Source organism: Mesoplodon bidens (assembly GCF_964165515.1).
Source record: "Mesoplodon bidens genome assembly, chromosome: 10".
NCBI lineage: Eukaryota > Metazoa > Chordata > Mammalia > Artiodactyla > Ziphiidae > Mesoplodon > Mesoplodon bidens.
Window position 1 is genome coordinate 3,456,276 of NC_138172.1, and position 21,505 is coordinate 3,477,780.

Consider the following 21,505-nt stretch of genomic DNA (forward strand, 5'->3'; position numbering starts at 1 on the left):
GAGGGGAATGAATCGTTCCTACACCCATGGGATCTCTGTGAGGATTGTTTCCCAAAGGCAGGTATATGTTCTTATGTTGTCTGAAAATGATACAGTTTTCTTAATGTATTTTAGAAAAGATATAGTTAGCACATGAAACCTGTTATTGCACAGAGAAAAATGCATATATGAAGCTGAAGTAGTTACTCAAGTCAAGAGGTGAGTAGCTAGAGTGAAAAATATGTATCAGTTAGCATTTGCCGGGTAACACCCATCCCCAAATTCAAACAGCCATTTATTCTATTTGGCTCATGGTTCTGCTGTTTGGCAGTTTGGGCTGAGCTTGGCTGGGCAGTGGTTCTGGTCTTTGCTGGGCTCTCTCACTAGTAGGTCAGCTTTAGGGCATCAGGGTAGCTCTTCTGGAAATTGGCTGGCTATTGGCTGGGATGCCACAGAGAACTGGTCCCTATGGTCTCATTACCCTGCAGGCTAGCCTGGGCTTGTTCCTAGGTGGCTCAGCATTCCAAAAACAACAGATGGGGAAGCCCCAGTGCAGGAGTGCTTTTCAAGCCTCTGTTTGCACCATTTTTGTTAATGTCCTCTTGGCCAGAAACAACCACAAGACTAACTCAGACTCAAGAGCTGGGGAAATAGGCTTTGTCTCTTTATGAGAGGAATGGAGAATTATGGGCATTTTTGCAGTTTTCCACGATATAGTCAATAACTGCAGAAGTATACACATAGACCAAACATCAGAAAGGCAGAACATGGAGGCCTGAAGTCTGGGTAGCTCTTAGCTGACATATCGGGAAGTCCTTCTAACACAGTGCTTGGAGACGAATCAAAAATGTATTAGTGCATTGCTTTTCCTGCTCTCCATGAGCTATTAAATTGAGTGCTCAGTAGTCGCTTCGATCCTGGAAATAACAGATGAGGCCTTGCATGGGGTTGAGAGCCAGGGGCAGGGGACGGTGTTAAGGAAGGGGGTGGCCCCTCATGATCAGAAGATGAGACTCCCTCTCTTTTGTGTGTGGATTTGCTGCTTCAAGGTGTCTCTCCACCTCTTAGAACCTGGCCCAGGAGCAGGCCCACAGAAGAGGGAGTTAATTGCTGGCTGGTCCCAGCCAAGCGTTAGGACCAGGCCTGGGGAATCTTAGGCCAGAAAGGGTCAGTCGGCCTACCCAGGTGGTCCACGTCCGTCTCCTGCCACGCGGGCCTTCAGTATGTGCTCACAAATACCCGGGCTCCTGGAACTGGGGCTCTTTTCCATGGACATATTTCCCACTTGCCGACAAAAACCATTACAGACACATTCACCCCCTACCCTTGCTCCCCACCCTCTGGACAGCTGAGTTTATAGACAAAGAAATGCAGGCACTTCATTCTTCTCACTTGAATGGGGCCCGAGACCACAGCCCCGTCCGTTCTCTGCCGTGCCTGGCACAGCCTGACCACCTAGGGCCCTGGCACCCACCCAGCTACTCAGGTGCCCACCGGGGCCTCGTTGCCTCAGGCATGGCTTGGCTGCCTGGGTTGAAACCCTTGCTCTGCCACTGCTAACTCAGGCAGGTGCCGTTTCCTCTCTGGGCCTCAGGGTCCTCAGCTATGCTTGGGGAGATCATAACCCTGCCCTCCTAGGGTTGTAGGGCCGCCCTAATGGAACAAGGTCGTGTACGGCCAGCCCTGAGAGCCTGCTTGATAAATGTGGGCCATTACTGTTAATTTAGTGTCCTCATTGTGGATAAAACTGCCCCCTGGGGACATTTGAAACTCAACTTCAGAGGGACTAAGAATGGCCCATTCTCAGGTGCCCGTATGGTCCCACTATTACAAAGGGGCTGTGCCCACTATCTCAGGCCCGAGGGCTCTTGGGAAGGAGCTCACGTGAGCCGTGAGGTCCTTACCTGTGCCTCCTCTCCTGCCTGTCCCCCAGCCTGGGCCCTCCTGGGGGCTTCTAGGCCTCCTGCCTTCCAGAACCCCCATTCTGAGTGCCCGAGCTCCCTTTCCTGAGCCAGAAGACATTGACAGGATTTATCTTTGGAAACATCCTGGTCCTGCAGGCACCTTCCCAATCCTTGCATGGTCCACATAGACTTGCTCAGTCCAGAGAATGTCGGCCACCCGCCTGGGCTCCCCTCCCGCTCTAGCCTTCACACCCTCCCCTGGGCCCCGGCAGGGCTCTGTGAGCCCACCTGAACATTCACGCATAACCTTCCCTCTTTTTAGAACCCTAGGGAGGACTGGGGTCCACAGAGGAGAGGAGAGGACCTGCCTGCCACCTGTGAGAGCGGAGAGGCTGAGGCCACCTGCCTTCAAGGGCCTTCCCTTCTCTTGGGCATGAAAGAGGGGGAAGGAAAGAGAACTCGTGTGGAATAACTGACTCCCGTGAGCATCGGCCCAGGGACTTGCCCCTGTCATTTTGTCCCATTTTTGCAGAGGCCCTTTATGTAGGGAACATATCTAAGAATCATCCCAAACTCCTTTCTGCCTCAAACCCCACATCCAATTCGCCGGTCCTCTTGGCTCTCCGTTTAAAGTACATCCAGAGCCTGGCCACCCTCCCCACTTGCACTGCCGCCCTTCCCCCACAGGACCCCCTCATCCCTCTCCCGGACCCAGCATGGCCTCTTATTGCTCTCTCCACCTTACCTTTGCATCTCTGCAGTCAGCTGTGAATCCAAACATGTCATTTCTCAGCTTAGAGCCCTCTCATGGCTTTTTCCATGATCATAATCTTGCCCAGCCAGGGAGGATTAAGTGAGAGTGTTTCAACACTGCGTAAGTGCTCACTGAGTGCTGATTCTTACTCATTCCATGTTTGCATCCACCTGGCTGTGTAGCTTGGAGCAACAAGTCACTACCCCTCTGGCCTCATTTCCCCATCTGCAAATGGAGGGGCCATGTGAGCTGGGCTTTGGGGGATGAGTAGGAGTTCGTTAGGCTGGAAAAGAGAGAGGGAAAGACATCCTGGACCGAAGGAACAGCCATGCTGAGGCTCAGCGTTCGTAAAGCATATGAGTAGCAATGAGTCATTGGTTTGGCCGGAGGATAGGACACATGGGGCCAGGGAGAAGGATGGAGGCCTTGGATGTTAGGCAGATAAATTTGGGCTTTGTTCTCTAAGAGGGGGAGCCACGGAAGCTAAGGAGAAGGGAAGGGGAGTCATGTGATTGAATTTGTGTTTTCTAGACTTACTCAAGGAACGCACTGGTGAGAGAGAGGCTGGGACATATATTAAGCGCCTACTCTATACAGGGCCTCAGAGGACTCAGCCATCAGTATGGCTGAGTATGGGTTCCCTTTAAGGTGACACTTAGCTTATGTGATTTCCCCTGAAAATAGCCACCAGCCCGGCAGTGACTAACTCTGGGATTTCCACTGAGAGAGAATTGCTGAGAAGTGACTGAGGTGTCGCTGGCTGGTACCCACTGGGCTGCTGAGCAGTAAGCATCCTCTCAAGGCTGGTCTCCGGGCCCCTCGAGCCAAAGCCCAGCCCAGGCCATCGCTTCCTTCACCTCTCTCATCTGCACCAGACACGTGGGTCCCTGAGCTGGCCCTTCTTTCGGCAAAAGAGGCCTGACAGTGCTCGGGAGCCACCTGGGGTTCCAGATAACAAGACACCACGGAGCTAAGGCTCCCTCCTGGCTCTGGACAGGAAAGGACCTGGTTGATCATCCCTGCCAGCCCCTCTGCCCGCTCTGGTTTCACAAGAGGAGCTACCGGAGAGCCACGGGCCATGCTCCTGTCTCCTAGAGCAGGGACAGTGACTCTGGTCCGGGGTCCCAGCTGCATGGCCTCAGTGCAGTCACCACCTCTCCAGAGCTCAGAGGTAGCGTGGTCCCAACACCTCACAGCCTGGCTGAGTGTTAAAGAGCTAGAACAAGCGATATGCTGAGGATGGAGCCTCTGGGTGTGACTTATTAGGTGGAACGCTGAGGACCAGAATGGTTAAGTGACTTACCCAAGGTTACATAGGCAGCTAGACGTAGCAGAGAGCTCAGCCCTGATCTCCAGTACTGGACGCCACCTCCAGGGTCTACGTCCCCACCAGCCGTAAGTCCAGGGCAAGTCCACGGTCACAGGTAACATTGTGCCGTGTGTGTGTGACCCCACTGTCAGGTTACGCATGGGGTCTTCTCTTGGCCTGGATCCCCGTGCGTACCCCGTCTGCAGCGCTAAAGCACCATCCTCAGTGGAAGCTGGTGAGATGCCCCTCTCCCTTGAAAGCCGCCCGGGCCCCTGAGACAGTCATTTCACGCTGGCTTTATAATTTAACTCTGAATCACTCTGTGATGGGGCAGCAGAGCTTGTGCCCGCAGTCAGCCTCATCCTGCTCGCCCCTGCTCTGAGGTCACCTCAGTCCCGAGGGTCCTGCTTCGCCCCCAGCCCTGGAAGACGGGTGGGGCCAGATCTGGCTAAATGCCCTCCATCATCCTGGAGCCATGCCTTCCTCCCCGGTTCCTCCAGAGCCCCCTGGGAGCTCCGCACATATCATTAGACTTTATTAGAATCAAAGAAATGAGTCATATTTGCAAACAAGCCCTGCTCAGCCAATCTTCCCCTGCAGCTATCGGAAGGGAGAGACGGCGGAGAGAGCCCTGTGCGGCCCCATGCTTGGGGCGGATGGGCTCTTTTATAATTGTTGCCTCCGCTAGTCTCCAGGGAAGAGCCATAGCCAATAAATGGCTGGCCGGCAGTCAAAAGGAAACGATTTGGCCCACTCGGAGGACGTATTTACATCTCTGAGTGCCGGCTGGACGGCAGCGGGGCGGCCGACTCAAAACAGACGTCCAGGCGATTCTTTTTTGGATCCCACCCTGGAATGAATCATTACTATTCTTGGACAAGAATGCAACTCACCTCTAGGTCTCCTCCTCTCTGTATGAGAGAGGCAGGGAAGCCTGGGATGCTGGGGCCCCTCTCGAAGGGTAGCATGGTACCCAGTGCATGGGCGGCTGCTCCCCAGGGTGGGATCAGAAAAAGGAACCAGGCCTAGGGTTGATTTTTTTTTATCTGGGTAATTTCAGATGAATTCCTGAACCTCTCTGAGCCTCAGTTTCCCCATCAGCCAAATGGGTATAATTAATTTACTCAACTAATGTCTATTAAGCATTCACTGTGTGCCAGGCACTGTTGTGAATCCAGCAGTGGTCAAGACAGACACAGGTCCTGCCTCCATGGAGATGACATTCTAGTAGGACAGACAGACATTAAACAGATGATACAAGTAAAATTGTAATATACAACCGATGATAAGTGATGTAAAATAAAGCCAGGGCAGGGGAAGGAGAGTGACCAGGGATGCTTTTTACATTGGGTGGCCAGGAAAGGCTGCCCTGGTGAAGCGGCATTTGAACAGAGACCTGAAGGTGGTGGGGTGGCATGTCATGTAATGAGTGGCCAAGGGAACAGCCAGTTCAAAGGTCCTGAGGCAGGAGCATGCTGGACCTGTTCAGGAAACATTCCAGGAGCCAGTGTGGCTAAAGGAGGAGGGGAAGGGGCCACGAGGATGAGGTTTGGAATGGGACCGCTACACACGGAGCTTGTCCTGGACAGGTGCCATTTATGCCTGTGGTCCCAGCCTCTTATTAATAGGCACCACCCTGGCTCTTTAAGATGTCTGGGTCTGAAGGACAGAGTGTTTGGTCACCTTATTCAGGGAGGCGAAAAGGATATGGGGCAGGTAGGTGGGAGCCATGGGGGTTGTGGAGCAGAAGTGGAGTATCACCTGACTTGGGTATTGCCAGATTCTGTCTTGATAAGAACAGACTGGGGGTGAGAGTGGGGGCAGGAAGACCAGTGAGGAGGCTGCTGAAACAGCCCTGGGGAGCAATGGGGCCTGGACAGGGGTGGTGGCAATGTTGGGGCGATGTGGCCAGATTTGGGGTAACTTGTGCAGCCTCCAGGCGAGGTTAGGAGGCATTGGTGAGGGCCAGTGCACCCAGTCCCTCTGGGGCACAGTACTCTACAGAGCGCTCCCATGCACCAGAGGGAGAAGGGTCAACAGACCCTGGTCTGTGCCTTGTGGCTGAGACTGTGCGGGCCCGACAGGGAAGGGTCCTTCAAACTGGGTCCCTTCAAGAAGGGGTTCAGATGGACTCACACAGTCTCCAGCCTCCTCGGCTATCCCTGAGATGACTTTGGAAAGGATGTCGGTTACTTTGGCCCCGAGCCTACATCAGGCTCTGTTATGACAACTGCTGTTTGATGAGACAAGTTCACTCCATTCCTAGAATGTCTGCATGGCCCCATGCAAGCATTTTTAAGAATTTAAAGTAATTTTTATAAAGGTGATATGAGCACGTTGAAAACATTCAAATCGTTTAAAAAACATATTCACTGCCAAATGAGTCCCCACGCCACCCCCCGCCCCTGCATCCCCCGGGGCAGCGACTGCACCATTGTCTTCTATGTCCTGCCAGAGTCTGCGAATCTGAGCGCGTGTGCCCGCCTTCCGCACAGTGAGGCAGCCTCAGCACTGTTCTCTGTTCACTTATCTCGCCCCTGGGACGTCGCCCCTTATCAGCACACAGGGAGAGTCCCGAGGTCTTAAGGGCTGTGCAGCATTCCGCCAGGAGCCTGCTCCGGGCCTGCTGGGCCCCGACCCATGGCCATCTGGATGGTTTCCAATCATTTGCTCTCTCCGACAGAGTGGAGACGAATAGCTGGGGGTGGACCCTATCATTGGCCACACCTGCAGATGTAACTGTAGGAGAGTCTTAGGATAGAACTGCTGGGTCACAGAAAACGTGCCTTAAACTGTCGCAGGAGGGCACCGCAAAGGGGACTGCCACCAGCAGTGGAGAAGCAAGTGCATGACTCAGTTTTCCTCTTGTGGCCTCCGTGGCTGGTCAGCTGCCCAGAGCAAGGCCATGTGGCAGCCTCCCGTCCATAGTGGGCACCACAGGTTTGCCCAGCACGGTGGTGGGAGAACGCAGAAGGGCACCAGTGACCTGAGCGCGGGCTGGGTGTGGTCAGAATTGGGGCTCTGGGGTTTCAAGCTCTTGGCCAACTTGCCTTAAAGGAGAAAAGGAAAGGCCGCCTTGTGACTGGGCACCCCCTCGGCATTGGCTGAGCGCCTGCTGTGTGCCTGCCGTGGTGTGTCTAGAGTCTGGTAGGCAAGACAGACTCTCACCTGAGGGTGACGTCCAGTGTAAGAGGACGGCCTGGGAGACAGAAGGATGCTGGTCGTCCGGAGCATCATGGGAGGCCTCCCTGGAAGCACGGGGATGGTGTGCCTGGCGGTGGAGAGGTGCCTACCCGACGCAGCCCATTCACAAGGAGGCCTTGGCTGCTGCCCAGCAGGCCCTGGGCTTTCATTGAAGGCGCCGAGCTCTGGAGGCTGCACAGGGAAGGGCTTTTTGTTCTAAAGCTGCCGTAGCCACCAAACCCACGTGCTTGGCAGGGCCCCAGCCGGGACATGGTTGGCCCACAGCCTGCCTTGTGAGGATGCCCCCTGCCCTGAGGCTCCAGTGACCCCTGTTGAAGCAAGGCCCGGAGAGATTCTTTTCAAAGTTTAGGCTCTGTTTTGTCTATTAAGCAGAGGGGCAAGGTAGTGGAGTCCAGAGACCACTGGCGTTGGGGATCAAGACAGCCCGGGTGTAGGGTGGCAGTTCTGCCACCTGGTGGCTGTGTGTCCGTGGATGATTGGTTCTCCAAACCTCAGTTTTCCCCATCTGTAAAATGGGGCAAGTGACTTCTAGTCCTTGGACCAGATGATATAAATTAGAAAAGCTCGTTGATGGAGCCCCTTAATGTCGGTGTGACCAGAAGAAAGGCCTCACTTGAATGCCAGTTGAGGCGGGAATCTTGGATTTATTCAAGGTCCTCGTGCTGAAGCTTCTTTGGGAGAAAAGGAAAAAGCAATGAGAAAGTGTCCTGGGCCAGTGGGCCTTCTGAGCTCTGACCGTGGGGATCATCCCACAGACTAACTGAGAGCTGGGGATGGTCTGGGGGCAGGAGCTAGTGTTCGTGTTTTACAAAAGAGGAAACTGAGGGCAAGGTCGCACGCCCCTCCTGCCTCTCCTGCCTGAGACTGTGGCCCTCGAACGGGGAGCTGACTCATTAGACGGAACCCAGCTTCTCCCCAGGGAGCACGAGCCCCCATCTCCTGTGACTCCTGTGACTTCGGTGGCAGTGACCCCTGTGGACCGATGTCCCTGTGCTCGGCGTGGCTGCCCTTGGTCACTGCCACAGCAGTCGGAGCTCTGGGACCATGGGGACACTTTCTGGGCATTAGGTCTCGTGGTCTCTCGGCTGCAGCGTCCTGCGTCATCCCAACCCAGCTTCAGAAGGCTCCTGCCCCTCGGGGGTGTGTCTGAGTAGGTGTTGCGTGCGTCTGCCTCGGTCAGCAAATTTCTTGGACTCCGAAGAGCCAGGCTTTGCCATGTGATGCTAGTCGGGGTTGGTGGCTGCCCTGTGCTGATTATCCTGGAAACCGTCCACTCACCTCCTCCTGAGCCCTCCACAACCCTGGCAGGGAGCAGGGGAGGAAACGGCACTGCTTAGGTGTCCGGAGCTGCTCTGGGGTCTCTGCGCCACGATAGTAACAACCGCTGAGGTTTACCGACTGCTGGCTGCATCCCAGGCCAGTAGCTAATACTTCGAGTGGGCTTTCTCCTAACCGTGTAAAAAGGTGTGTGAGTGTCCTACAGCCACAGATAGAACAAACACTCTGCCCCCTTGAGGCTTACCTTTTAGAGAGAGATCCAGGTAAGAAACAGGGGCGAGTACAATAAAAGAGGGACAGATTTTAGAGATGAGGAGACTGAGGTCGGGCAGTTGGGTAGCTAGCCCCAAGTCAGTGGTTGCGTGGTGGAGCCCAGTTGGAACCCAGTGTTTGGCCCACAGTGGGCACTGAGGAAGGGTCTGCCGAGAATCAATCACACAGGAATCAGCACTCAATTCACAGATGAGGAAACTGAGGCTTAGGGGTTTAACTTAACTTGCCCGAGGCCTGGCTGGGTAGAACCCAGGTTCGCCTGACTCAGGAGTCCGAAGCTATACCCTTGTTGGCCTCCCCCACGACTGTGACACAGGTGTTAACTATTTCCCAAGGTCAATGGGATTCCACAGCTTGGAGCCAGGATTTGAGCCCCAGCCTGTTGGAATCCAGGCATCAGCTCTCTCGGGCCCCGTCTGACTTGTGTCTCTGTTTGCTTGAAGGCGTAATGTGCTGAGCTTGTCTTCTGGAATTGACGAACTGGGCGCTCTGAAGTGGGACCTTGCTCTCTGCCTTCTCCTCGTCTGGCTGGTCTGTTTCTTCTGCATCTGGAAGGGCGTCAAGTCCACCGGCAAAGTGAGTTGGGCTCCTGTCCCTCCCCTGCCTCATGGAGACTGGCCCTCCGCAGAGACCGTCTCCCGCGCCCCCAGGTCTTCCTGCTCGAAACTGGTCCTGATCAACCAGTCCTCCCAGCAAATACAGAGCCCTGGTTTGTGGCATTTGCCCACCTCCTGATTTAAATATTCCCACCAGGTCCAATTACAAGTTATTGATGGTTCAACGGCCAGCTCAAAAAATTCCTGAAATTCAGCTCTCCTGAGCCTGCACAAGCTCCCACCCACCACTGGCTCCCCATCAGGGAGTGGGCAGCAGTGTGAATGTTAGCAGATAACAAACCTTGGAGATGCCACTGATAAGTTAGCTGGTAATTGCATTGTTAATTACCAGCTGCTCTCCGGCCACATGCACCCTTGTAGCCTCAACATCCCCTGGGGGCTCGTTAGAAATGCAGACCTGTGGGCTGATCCCAGACCAACAGAATCAGAAGCTGCATTTGAACACTTTCCCCAGATGATCCAAATGCACACTGAGGTCTCCGAAGCACCAACTGGGATTTTTGCTGCTAAATCAGATTAACTGAATTATCTGACGATTTGCATTTCAGCTGGTAGCTAAGATGTTAGTTATTAAGGAAAGCTTTCACTGATGATTAAGTCGTTCGCTCATAACCAAAGTGTTAGTTGTAACTAAAGTATCTGCTGCTGCTTAATATATTACATGATGATCGAGATGTTAGCTATTAGCAAAGGTGGTAGCTGATAATTAAAATGTTACCTTATAATGGTTTTAGGTGTAGCTGGTATATTGTCAATATGAAAATGTTAGCCTGTAACAAAAATGTTACCTGTTAGCAGAGCACAGCAATTACCTGATAACCAAGACACTGGCTGATATGATATCATAGTTTTTCTGATGACAGAAATCTGTGCAGAGGGTTCTGTTGGGATCACAGGTGTGAACCCAGCGCACTGACTAAGCCACAGCAAAGGTGTTGGCTGATCTGCCCTACGTGCCCCTGTCTATCATGCCCCGACCCCTGTCGTTTGCATCTCGATAGGGGGAAAATCTCTTTCAGATCAAAAAGCCCTCAAAGGTCAAAAGAGTAAGTTAAGGTGGCATTTGAGGGACATCGATGGGCAGTGGGTGAAGTCATTTGGAGAAGGGGCCTTGCTGTACACATTCACCCCAGACAGAGAGGCCCTTAGGCAAAGTCATGGATCTGAAGAGACCCCAACAGTACTCAGGGACACGCCGGGCAGGAGGTGGGTGTCCGGTGGTGGAGGCAGAATGCGCACGGAGGCCTGCGCGCCCACGCCCTCCGCCTGTTTCTCCGAGTAGAGCCACCTGCAACCCTAAAACCCAATCTGGAAAGGAAGCGGGCCAGGCTTCAGAAATCTGCACGGGCACACCCGCCGCTGACATCACCCACCCCGACAGGCAGGAAGAGGGGACGTGGCGTATTCCCGCCGCTCCTTGGGACGCGCGTCCTGTCTTGTCCCATGTCCTCCACCGTCTTGTGTGCGAGCTGTTTCCTTACCACCTCTCTTTAAACAGTGAGGGAACTGGGCTGGGATTCGTTAATGACTCGTCCAAGGTCGCCCCTCCCTCTGAGCTTCAGTTTCCTCATCCAGAGATGGGTGAGGGTTAAAGCAAGCTGTGTCAGCACCCGGCACAGTGCTCGGCACAGACTGTGCGGTAAGCGACAGTCCCTGCTTCCCTCTGTCCCTGCTCCCCACGTGGAGGCGAGCCCATCAGGAAGCTCTGTGGACCCTGGTCCCGAGCAGTGCTGCAGACACACTTACGCACGCGTGCTTTGAGCCTCTGCCATCTGCCGGGCGCTGCCGTGGGCATGGGGCCTGGGGTGCACAGAACAGACAGAAATCCCTACTGTCCAGGAACCGACAGACTTGTTGGTTGCAACAAGGGGAAGGTGTAAACCATACAGGCGTCAGTTGGCCACAAGAGCTATGGAGGAAAACAGGAGTGTCGGGTGCAGTTTCAAGGGGGGTTGGCCAGGCAAGGCTCTCTGAGAAGGGCACTTCGAGGCAAGGATCTGAAGGAAGTGAGGGTGGGCCGTACAGAGGCCCGGAGGTGTGAATGACCAGACCCTCGGGGAGCCCCCAGTCTGATGGAGGAGCTGATGTCCCCTAGGAACAGTGAGCAGCGCTTGAGACACTTGCTGGGGCCGGAGAGTAGGGTCAACGCGAAAAGGAGAGGGTATGGGGCTGCATCGGGGGCGGGCTGAAGGACGTGACTTGCTAGAGGTCCCCCTGCCCACCCCCAGAGACGAGGCTCCAGGCCCCCAGGGGCGGGTGTGGTTCCCAGAACAATAGCAGGGCCTGGGCCAGCTGGGAGAAGCCAAGACAAACACAGTGAGGCTCAGTGGACTTCCTCAAGCCCCTCTGCCTGCCTACCCGCCCACCGCCAGCCGGGACTTCCAGCCCTGGCCACAGACCAGGCTCGCAGCCGCCATGGGGGCTGGGCCCACGGGCAGCAGGACGGCTTCATTCCTGGCCGTGGCCTCGCTCCAGTGGCTGACCCTGGTGCGGCAGGGGGTGGAAGGAGGAGCGCCGGGTCCTGGGAGGCTCAGGACCTGAGTTCAATCACTTTGCCTCTCTGGGTCTCAGTTCCCTTTTTTGTAATGTTCAGCCTTCTGAGGGTCTGACACTTGGCCCCGAATTTGCTGCCGCTTCATTCATTCAAGAAATTGAGATAATGGCGGCAGATGCTCTGTGGCACGTGTGTGCCAGGCACTGTTCTCAGTGCTGATTATTAATTATTAGTTCATTTAATCTCCTGATGCCTGAGGTATGTGTGGCTCTTACTGCCATTTTACAGATGCGGAAACAGAGGTGCGGAGAGGTTAATGAACTTGCCCAAGGCCACACATGTTGTCGTGGCCGAGGTGGGATTTGAACTCGGGCAGCCCAGCTCCTAGCCTCAGTGCCTGTCGCCTGCTCTCTGCCCTCAGTCCTGTGCTGGGCTGACGGTCGTGTCCGACGCGAGTCCCAGCACGTAAAGTCCAGGGAGGTGACACAGAGGCCCAGATCCTCACACAGGAAGTGCAGCTCTGTGGACCCAAATGGCAGTTTGGTCCCGGACACGACACAGGCGCTGGCCTCTTCATCACCAGCCTCCAAGGCAGCTCTTCTGTCCAGTGCTTAGAAACAGGCAGGGGCAGCCGGCAGAGCCAGACCTGGTTTGGGATTTCAGCTCTGCCCCTATAGCCAGCATGACTGGGTGCCAGTCCTTTTCCCCCCTCTGAGTCTCGGTTTCCCCTTGTGAGAAATGAGTAGCGGTACCCACCCCCCAACAGGAGTGCTGTGAGGACCCTCAGGACCTGCCCAGGCGCTGGTCCCAGACCCTCGGCCCCAGGTCTCTGGGATGAGTGACCCACGCTGCCCAGGCCTTCTCCTCAAAGGAAGCTCAGGACAGCAGGAAACAAGCCCATCTCCCCGCTGCCTGGCTAGCCACCCTCTCCCTACCGTCCCTAAGGAATGAGGTAGCGTTGTCCTTGTAAGTTTCCAGGGCAGTTGGGCCACAGGGCTTTTGGGTCGAGGGCTCAGAGGAGCCACGGAGGTTTGCCAGCAAGAGTGGAAAAATACCACATCCCATGGCAAGGCCTGCTGGGCCCCCGCCAGAGGCCCATTGGTGGCGGCTGGCACCAGAGTCTCCCACGGGCATCCCCGGAGAGTCACAGAGAAGTTGAGAGAATGGCTCTCAGGGGCTTGTCCTCAGCGACAAATTTTGCAAAATAAGGGTGTCTTTCCAAAGAGGCGGCTGGGTGGCATGACCAGGTGGGCTGTCCTGTTCTGGGTTTGGGGAAGACAGCGGACACACACACACACGCACGCACGCACGCACGCACGCATGCCAGCTGGCCTGGACCACATCCCACCTCTGCCACCTACTGGCCCTGGGCCCCCGGGCAGCTGACATGACCTCACTGGGCCTCCCTGTCCTCATCTAGAAAATGCAGGTGATAATAGTTCTGCTTCTTCCAGTTGTGAGTTAACACGCATAAAGCTCTGGCATAGCGCCCGGCACACAGCAAGCGCTATATAAGTGCTTGTGAAACGAATTAAATACGTGGAAACACGGGAAGCCACCCCCACCCGGGAGGTGTCCTGTGTCCGTGACACAAAGCCCTCTGGCCACAGCCCCACGCCCGGCCCAGCCCAGGGGGCCCTCAGGCTTTGAAGCAGCTGCCCTCCGCCCTCCGCCCTCCGCCCTCCGCCCTCCACCCTCCACCCTCCACCCGGCCGCTGTCAGCAGCCATTGTTCTCCGGGCCCTGAGCTAGGGGCCAGCGGGCCTGTCGGCAGGAAGGGAGGAACGGCCTGCGGGCTGGTCTTCTTTCTTCTCTCACCCCTTCCGTGGCTTCCTGACCTGCCTCCACCCTCCGCGTCTGCCTTCTGGTCCCTGGGAAATGGAGGGCTCTCTGCCTCGGGAGAAGAGAGTAAGGTGGCTGGGGAAACTGAGGCCCGGGGGAGAGGGGCGTCCAGGGAGGGTGTGGCAGAGGCGGAAGGAGGGTGGCCTTTTTTCGCCTGGGACCCTCAGGAGGACCCGCTGCTAGGGTGAGTGGGGAAGCTGCCCGCTGGGAGGTTGCAGAGGTGCATACGGACCCCAGTCTGTGCAACCCCAGCTGACCCTCTCGGCCACTCCACCCCTCCCGCTGGCAGAGCTGGAGGAAACCTTAGAGCCCAGCTGGTTTGAGTCCCCCAACTTGGCAGGTGGGGAAATGGAGCCCAGAGAGGGGCAGTAACTTGCCCAAGGTCTCACAGCAAGCTTGTCACTGAGCCTGAATTCTGACCTGAGCCCTAGAGCCCTTGGGGAGTCCAGCTTCCCTCTGGCCTCTGGGAGGATTGAATGAACTGCCAGACGTTGAAGGGCTTTTTACTGCCGTGCTGTCGTCACTGGAGGAGGTTCTAGGCCACCCCCGCTCTGCTGCTTAAATGCTGTGTGACCTGTGGGCAAGGGACAGACTCTCTGGGCCTCAGTTTCCTCGCTTTCAAGATGGGGTTAGGGCAGGACCAGGTGAGTGTAGAAGTCACTGCACTTGGATTAGCACTAGGCACACAGTAAGCGCTCAATAAATGCTGGCTGGTGGTATTGACTGAAGGCAGCTGAGCCCGACAGTCCCTGAAAGCTTCCTTCTTGCCTTTTTCCAAAGCCCCCTGCTAGTTGTTTCTACTCAGAGGGATGGCGGCTGTCTGAGAACTGGGCTCCGTTATGGCAGCTGGGTGAGGTTCAGGGCTCTATCACCCCCCCACCCCCCATCGGTGTCTGTTACCTGCCTGAGTCCCAGAAGTGCCTGGCAGTGTTCTGGCACTGCCCCCTCCCCCACCACCATGAGCCTTTCATCCTGTTCTCAGTTTCCTCACCTGTAAAATGGGTGCATTGGCCATGCAGTGGTCCCTCCCTGGGCCCCTGGCCTCAAGGCCCTTAGAAGGGGTCAGGGGCTCTGTGAGCTAGTCTTAGCATTTCCACTGGTCACCACGGACTTTTGCATGTCCTGCACCTTGCAGTAAGATGCCTCATGCCTTGGCTCGGGGCTGACCCTCCACCCGCTGGGTGCAGGCCTTGAGCACGGTGGTGGCTTGGAGAAGTCTGGGAGCCCTGCCCAGCCTCAGTTCCTTCTCCAGCGGCAGGTTAGCCAACGTACCGATTTGGGGGTGTGGTGAGCATGAAGTGGGCTGGTGCTGGGGAGGCCTGGCTCAGCTGGTGCCCTGCTGAAATATCAGGATTTCACTGTCCATTCAGCCAGGCATCTTTGAGCTCCTCTCAGGCGTAAACCCTGCCCGGGAACTTCTTGTGTTGAAGAAAAAGTTGGGAAAATCCATCCACGAACTGAGGCTACAGGAGGTATGAAGGCTGGTGCTTTCGGGACAGGAGGAGTAGAGAAAGTAGGGCAAGGCCCTTGGAGATGGAAAGGCCTGGCCCGGGTTATCTCTGGTCCCCACCTTGATTGACCTAGGCCTGCCTGGGACGTGCTGTGTGACCCAGGGAAGGCTGTGGCCTCCTGCACCTCCAAGGAAGTGGAGGCCTTCCCCATCCTTGTTTCCCCTCTCCAGAAGTTCCTGTTGCTTCCTGCACAATCACATGGCCAACGACAGGCCCCATTTCTTGCTCAAGCACCTAAGTGGCCACCTAAGTGCCACACACTGTTTTGACCACATCATGAGCATCATTCCATTGAATCCTTGCCTAGTCCCTTAATGAGGGCCTTCTATTACTCTTTCTTTTTTTTTTTTTTTTTTTTTTTTTTGTGGTACGCGGGCCTCTCACTGTTGTGGCCTCTCCTGTTGCGGAGCACAGGCTCCGGACACGCAGGCTTAGCGGCCATGGCTCACGGGCCCAGTCTCTCCGCGGCACATGGGATCTTCCCAGACCGGGGCATGAACCCGTGTCCCCTGCATCGGCAGGTGGACTCTCAACCCCTGTGCCACCAGGGAAGCCCTATTACTCTTATCTTCGTTTTACATGTGAGGCCACAGGCCCAGAGAGGTTAAGCATCATGCCCAAGTTCACACAGCATGTGAGGGGACAGAGCGGGGATTTGAACCTACACTTAGCTGGTTCTGAGCCATGAGTCATACTAATGGTTGGAATGTTAGCTGATCTGTGCTACGTCCTGTGGGCCAACCACTGGGCATACACACTTAATAGTTTACTGTCATATTGTGCATTTTCCTTCTTCACCTGCTAGAATGTCAGTTCCATGAGGGCAGGGATTGGTTCACTGTATTTCCCGGGCCTAGTATATATTTATAGATTTTTTTCATTGAATCTCAGTACATCTATGAGGTAGGTACTTGTATTATACCCAGGTTACAGGTGAGGCACCTGAGGCCCGGAGAAGGTAAGCAGCATGCCCAAAGTCACCCAGCAAGGGAAATATCAAGCTCAGCTCCAGAATGCCTGCCTCGGAGAGGATGCTCGAATTTAGCAGCAGCAGGCCCCCTAAATTGCTCTCGTCCCTTGCAGGTCGTCTACTTCACCGCCACTTTCCCGTTTGCTATGCTCCTGGTGCTGCTGGTCCGGGGACTGACGCTGCCCGGTGCAGGCGCAGGCATCAAGTTCTATCTGTACCCCGACATCAGCCGCCTGGAGGACCCACAGGTACTGTAGGGTAGCCTGGCCCCGCTCCTACCCAGGGCCGGTGTGGGGAAAGGAAGCTGAAGCAGTGTCCGTGGTCCTGGGCACACAGATCTAGCCGGGCCGTCAGCCCTGGTACTTTTCCACTGGGCTGTGGCGGGTTGTTCACGGTGCTCGTGGGCCATTCCGGCTGCGTGTATCTTTTCACATCGAGGACTCTGGAGGCCGGCCAATTATAAAGCTTCTTTAGGTATCGTGCCAGGTAAGGGAGAGAAGTCGCTATGAGCTGTTCTCCTCCTCTGCCACAGCGGCCTTGAGGGCTGCATCGTGGGGGTGGGAGAGTTGGGCTTCCTTGTCTGAGGATGGAATTCAGAGTTGGTGACTACTTAGAAGGTCAGTGGTGGTGGGGGGCAAATACTGAACGTCCACCTCCAGGCACTCAGCCGCATGACCGCAGGCAGTTGAAGAGTTTATTGGCCCATCTGGGGATCTGGGGACCTTCTGTCCCCAGGGTCCTCAGCCTTTAGGTTGCCTCCAAGGGCCTGTACTGCTTCGGGTCTCTTCCCTACTGTCCCCTCGCCCTGGGCAGGAGGTAGGTGGGAAGGGCTTGGCCATCATCAGAGGACAGCTGGGGAGGCAGCTCTCCTGGCCGTCAGGAGCCACTTGATGAAGGTTCTGGAGAACAGCTTTGCCTGCATAATCCATTCAGGAATTCCTCCCCCTTCTAACTCGGGAGTCCCCAGACAATAACAAGTGCAGTAATGGTAGCAGCTTTGACTTACAGGCTTACCGTGTGTCTGGCACTGGGCTAGATCTTAACTCTTTGAACCTGCAAAATAGCGCTGTGGGGCAGGGCAGTGGAGCCCATTTTACAGATGTGAAAACTGAGGCTCCAGGATTCATATTTACATCATTCCACTGTTGGAATCCAGGTCCCTCTGCTTCAAAAGCCAGCCTCTTAACCCTGATGATGAGTGACTGGGGGCTTCTTAGACTTCTGGGATTCCTTGCAGCTTGGATTCCAGCGCAAACGCTCCAATTGCATCGAGAACCTGCATACTCCGAGGTGGTGCCCTCGGGGCCCGGTGGCCAGGGACCCGCGCCATCTCCTCCAGGCAGCCGGCTCTAAAGTCTCCTTTTCTCTCTCCTTGCCACCCTTCCCCTGCACCCTTCCCAGGTATGGATCGATGCTGGGACCCAAATATTCTTCTCCTACGCCATCTGCCTGGGGGCCATGACCTCGCTGGGGAGCTACAACAAGTACAAGTACAACTCGTACAGGCAAGTGTCGCACCAGCGGGCCTGGTGGGCCTTAGAAATGATGATGATGTTTAAAGAAAAAAGAGAAGAAGTAGGGAGCGTGGCTTCCTTGTGTTGTGAATTAACTTGCTCCCTGACATATGTGTAACATAGGGACTGTATGCTGCTGGGATGCCTGAACAGTGGTACCAGTTTTGTGTCTGGCTTCGCAATTTTTTCCATCCTGGGCTTCATGGCACAAGAGCAAGGGGTGGACATTGCTGATGTGGCTGAGTCAGGTATGGTGGTATCGGTGGCAGTGGTGGTGGGCACTGCCACCTAGTGTGTAAGCCGAGTACTGCAGGCATGAAGCCAGACCCCCCAGGGGGCTTTGTGGGGGGGATGAGCCTGGTTTCTGAAATGGACCCCCCCCACCAAGACGTCCCCCAAGTATCAAAGAGTATAAAAGCTAAATTTTAAACACTTCCAATTGCAATTTTGCCCAAGGGGCGGCAGAAACATGGGGGTTGGTTAAGTTGGGGAATATTCAGCTATTCTCATGTGGTCTTTCCCCCTCCCTGTCCTTCCCCAGCAAACTCCTGGTTTCAGCAACAGAAACCACTTCCTAACTCAGGCCCAAGGCAGCCACCAATCGGCATTCCATCACCACCTTCTCAGCTTTGGTTTCTGTATTTTGCACTTTGCTCCCAGCACGCCCCCTCTAAGCGAACCCATTCATTCATTCCACCGCTGTTTCTTGATTTGCTGAGTCTCTGCCCTGTGTCAGGCACCACCGTAGGCCCGGGTGGGGGAGGGACAGGGGGTGTGGCAGGCCACCCTCTGGGACGGTAACAGGTCCAGTTTGGGGGAAGGTTGTTGGGGACACCATCACCCCCCTGGGGTGTGGGCCCCATTGGTGGGGCACTTCCTGCAAGACACCTGCCAGTGGAGAGAGAGTCTTAGAATCAGAGTCTGCAAAGCCTGGGGTCTTAGGCTGGGATCCTGGGGTTCCAGCGAGATGGTTCTGGAACCCGAGAATTGTGAGGGCTTCAGCTGCTAGAATCCTAGAACGTCAGAAGCACAGGTGTCCCAGTTCTAAGACGTGCCTGTGGGTGCTCCCAGTCCTGCACCCCAGCTCTGCGGCTGCGGGGGCTTCGATGTGGGAGTGAGAACCTTATTCCCAGGGTCCCCAAGGTCCGCCTTTCCGGCCTCTGTGCCCTCCTCCCATCCTGCTCAGGTCACTTGGAGGGTAGTTGTTGCTGTTTCACAGCCTGACCACCTGACTTACCACGACCTCTCAGGGGCCACTTGGAAGCAGGTGAGGGCCCTGGGCTGAGGCCCCTCCCAGGCCCAGAGGAGAGCGTGAGGTCCTAATTCCAGGGATCACAGACCAGGGTCAGGCACAGCTGGAGTCCCCGTATGGCGCTGCCTTTGCCCTTGTTGGAAACAAGGGCTGGTGTCCTGGTTCCCCAGCCAGGGACCCTAGTGTTGGGGGGTTGGGTGCCCCAGCATCATGCATTCAGATGTCACCACTGCAGATGAGGCCAACGGCTTGAGACCTAGGGCCTTGCTTGGGCTGGTCAGGGTCAGAGCTGGGATCTCCTGGACAGGCCCCTCTGACACAAGGATATCGCCCTGCAGCCTCCCCCTCCCACCGTGCACACATGTGACCGCTGGCTTCCTCTGGCCTCTCAGAGCCCCAGGCCCCGCTTCCCCGCCTACTTGGTGAAGATGCTCACTGCCCTGCCCACTCCTCCCACGCCCAGTGCTGCAGGACAGGCCTGACAAGCCCGCGCCTCAGCCCCACAGCTGTCTCCACTGTCCCCGCTCCCAGACCGGACCTTCAGACATAGTTTTCCTTCCCTGAGAGCCCCCAGAGGCAGGCCAGAGACTGAGGACACAAAGTAGTTCCAGAAGTGAAATAGCCACACGCGTGTGGAAGTTTGGCAGAGTGACGAAGGGGAGACAGTTGACATCTCCTTTGCAAATGGCTTTTTTTTCCGGTTGAGGGCTTGCAAACCAATTCTGATCGATGGGGAATCGCCAGGAGCATGGAGGGAATTTGGCAGTGGGAGATTATGAAATATGTGAAATAGATCTTTCAGTAGATCTGTCAATATATGAAATAGATCTTTCTCTGTGGACAGCTAGATACTTTTATATATGTCTTCATCGTCAAGATAAGTTGTTTCTTATTCCCGTCCACCTCAAAGACCTTGTCATTTATTCCCCACGGTGATGTCTGAACAGCCGACACATCAAGAGTGATTATTTCGCTAATAAGCTTTTAACAAGCACCATATTGAGCGAAGTGCATTGGAACGAGATAATTATTTAGCCGAACGGAGTGCAAATTGCAAATGAAGCGTAGAGCGGGGCATCTCTGCTGCCCCAGGGGCTCCAGCGGCTGCCGTGTCTCCCCGACTTCTCTCTCTAGTTCCCGTGCTTTCAGAGAAGGATGCTCAGACCCTCCCCCGGAGGCTGGCTTGAAAAAGGCAAAACTGAAATACAGAAACAGCCGTTGAGAAGCTTCAGGGCCCAGCGGGCGGGCGGGGGAGGAGCGGGGCGAGGGCCCCATTTTACATCTGTCTCACAGCGGCTGGATTGATTCCTTCCGGTGCCGCCTACAGTCAGGCCAGAGCTGACCTGGGGGGCCCAGGGGGCCCCAGCCAGGTGGAGATGCGGGTCCTACTCCAGCTGGGGCTTTGGGGTTGGGACGAGCACCCTTCCACTTCTTCGGGGGTTTTTCCCCCATTGCCTCCGAGGACATGGTCACAGTCACCGTTGGGCTTGCCTCACGTCGGGGACTCTGGCTGTACAGGGTCTCGCCCTCGCCACCAGGTGTGTGGTCAATGCCGTACGATATGGTTTCTGGCTCCAATTTATTTCAAAGCTTTTTTTTTTTTTTTCATTCTCAGACCATTCATTTGGTTCCTGATACCTGTTTCAAATATCCTGCCCTCCAGCCCTTCTTGTTTCACATTTCTTGTCTTTTTTAATTGTTTTTGAGTTGTGGATTTTGCTCTATTTTTTTTTCAGCCCAGGCCCTCCCTGTCTCCTTTCTTTGGCGGCTCCCGACCGTCTGGTGGACCCACAGGTCTCGGTTACAGCTCCGTCTTTCCCCCGGCGTCTTCTCTCAGGCCGACTGGAGGCGAGAGGGGACGTTTCCAGTTGGAGGCACCCCCAGAGCTGGTGGGGCTCCTGCCTGCAAATAGTCACGGCCCTCCCTAGAGATCAGAGCCCTTTACCAGGGAAATGGCACCAGCACCCAAGAATCCGAGCAGGAGAAACCTCGTTGGGGTTCACGTACGGGAACCTGCCCCTCACTTCTGGGGGGCGCCTGAGGCCCCGAGAGGGCGTACGGTGACGTGATGCGGAGGTGGTGGGCCGAGGACTGGACTGCAGCCTGGGGGGCTCTCCGCCTGGGGTCTTGCCCCGCACTCGCCTCCCTCCGGCTTTGGGCCTTGGCTGTGACGGTGCTCCAGTGGGTGCACAGATGCACCCCCAAGAGACATCGGCCCCGCGGGGCGTGGTTCTGTGTTCTTTTTTCTGGCCACTCATTTAGTGTTTCAGTAGAAAGCTTTTCTTTGCAAACAGGGCGTTAGTAGTCAGATAACTCTGGTAGTCAGGACGCTCCCTGTTTTTGCTTCCTTCCAGCAAACGTTGGTGTGGTTCTCTGGTTTGGGGGGAGGTCCTCCTTTCCCAAGCCGGCAGACTGAGTCCCAGGCTTGGTCCTATTTCCTACCCCATAACCGGTGTCCGCTCGGAACCTGGCGTGTGAGGAGGCCACCTGTGCTGATGCATAGGAGACAGATGCTAAAACGGGGCCCCGCCTGAGCCCTGGCGCATCCCACCCCACAGTGAGACAGGCCTGGCCTCTTCCCCCAGGCGGGACCCTGCATCTGGGG

At 55.7% G+C, this 21,505-nt stretch overlaps 1 protein-coding gene across 3 annotated transcripts in view; it reads left to right on the forward strand.

Annotated features, from left to right (window-relative positions):
- Positions 1 to 21,505, forward strand: part of SLC6A6 (solute carrier family 6 member 6) — an 80,919-nt gene that overhangs the window by 42,882 nt on the left and 16,532 nt on the right. For 2 of the 3 annotated variants that reach the window (XM_081245403.1, XM_081245404.1), the window contains exons 6-9: positions 9,145 to 9,277; positions 16,248 to 16,382; positions 17,536 to 17,639; positions 17,772 to 17,896. In XM_081245403.1, the coding sequence (XP_081101529.1) occupies positions 9,145 to 9,277; positions 16,248 to 16,382; positions 17,536 to 17,639; positions 17,772 to 17,896 (497 nt within the window). Of the gene's footprint in view, positions 1 to 9,144; positions 9,278 to 16,247; positions 16,383 to 17,535; positions 17,640 to 17,771; positions 17,897 to 21,505 lie in introns of those variants that run through there. The other variant, XM_081245405.1, reaches the window with a different exon arrangement.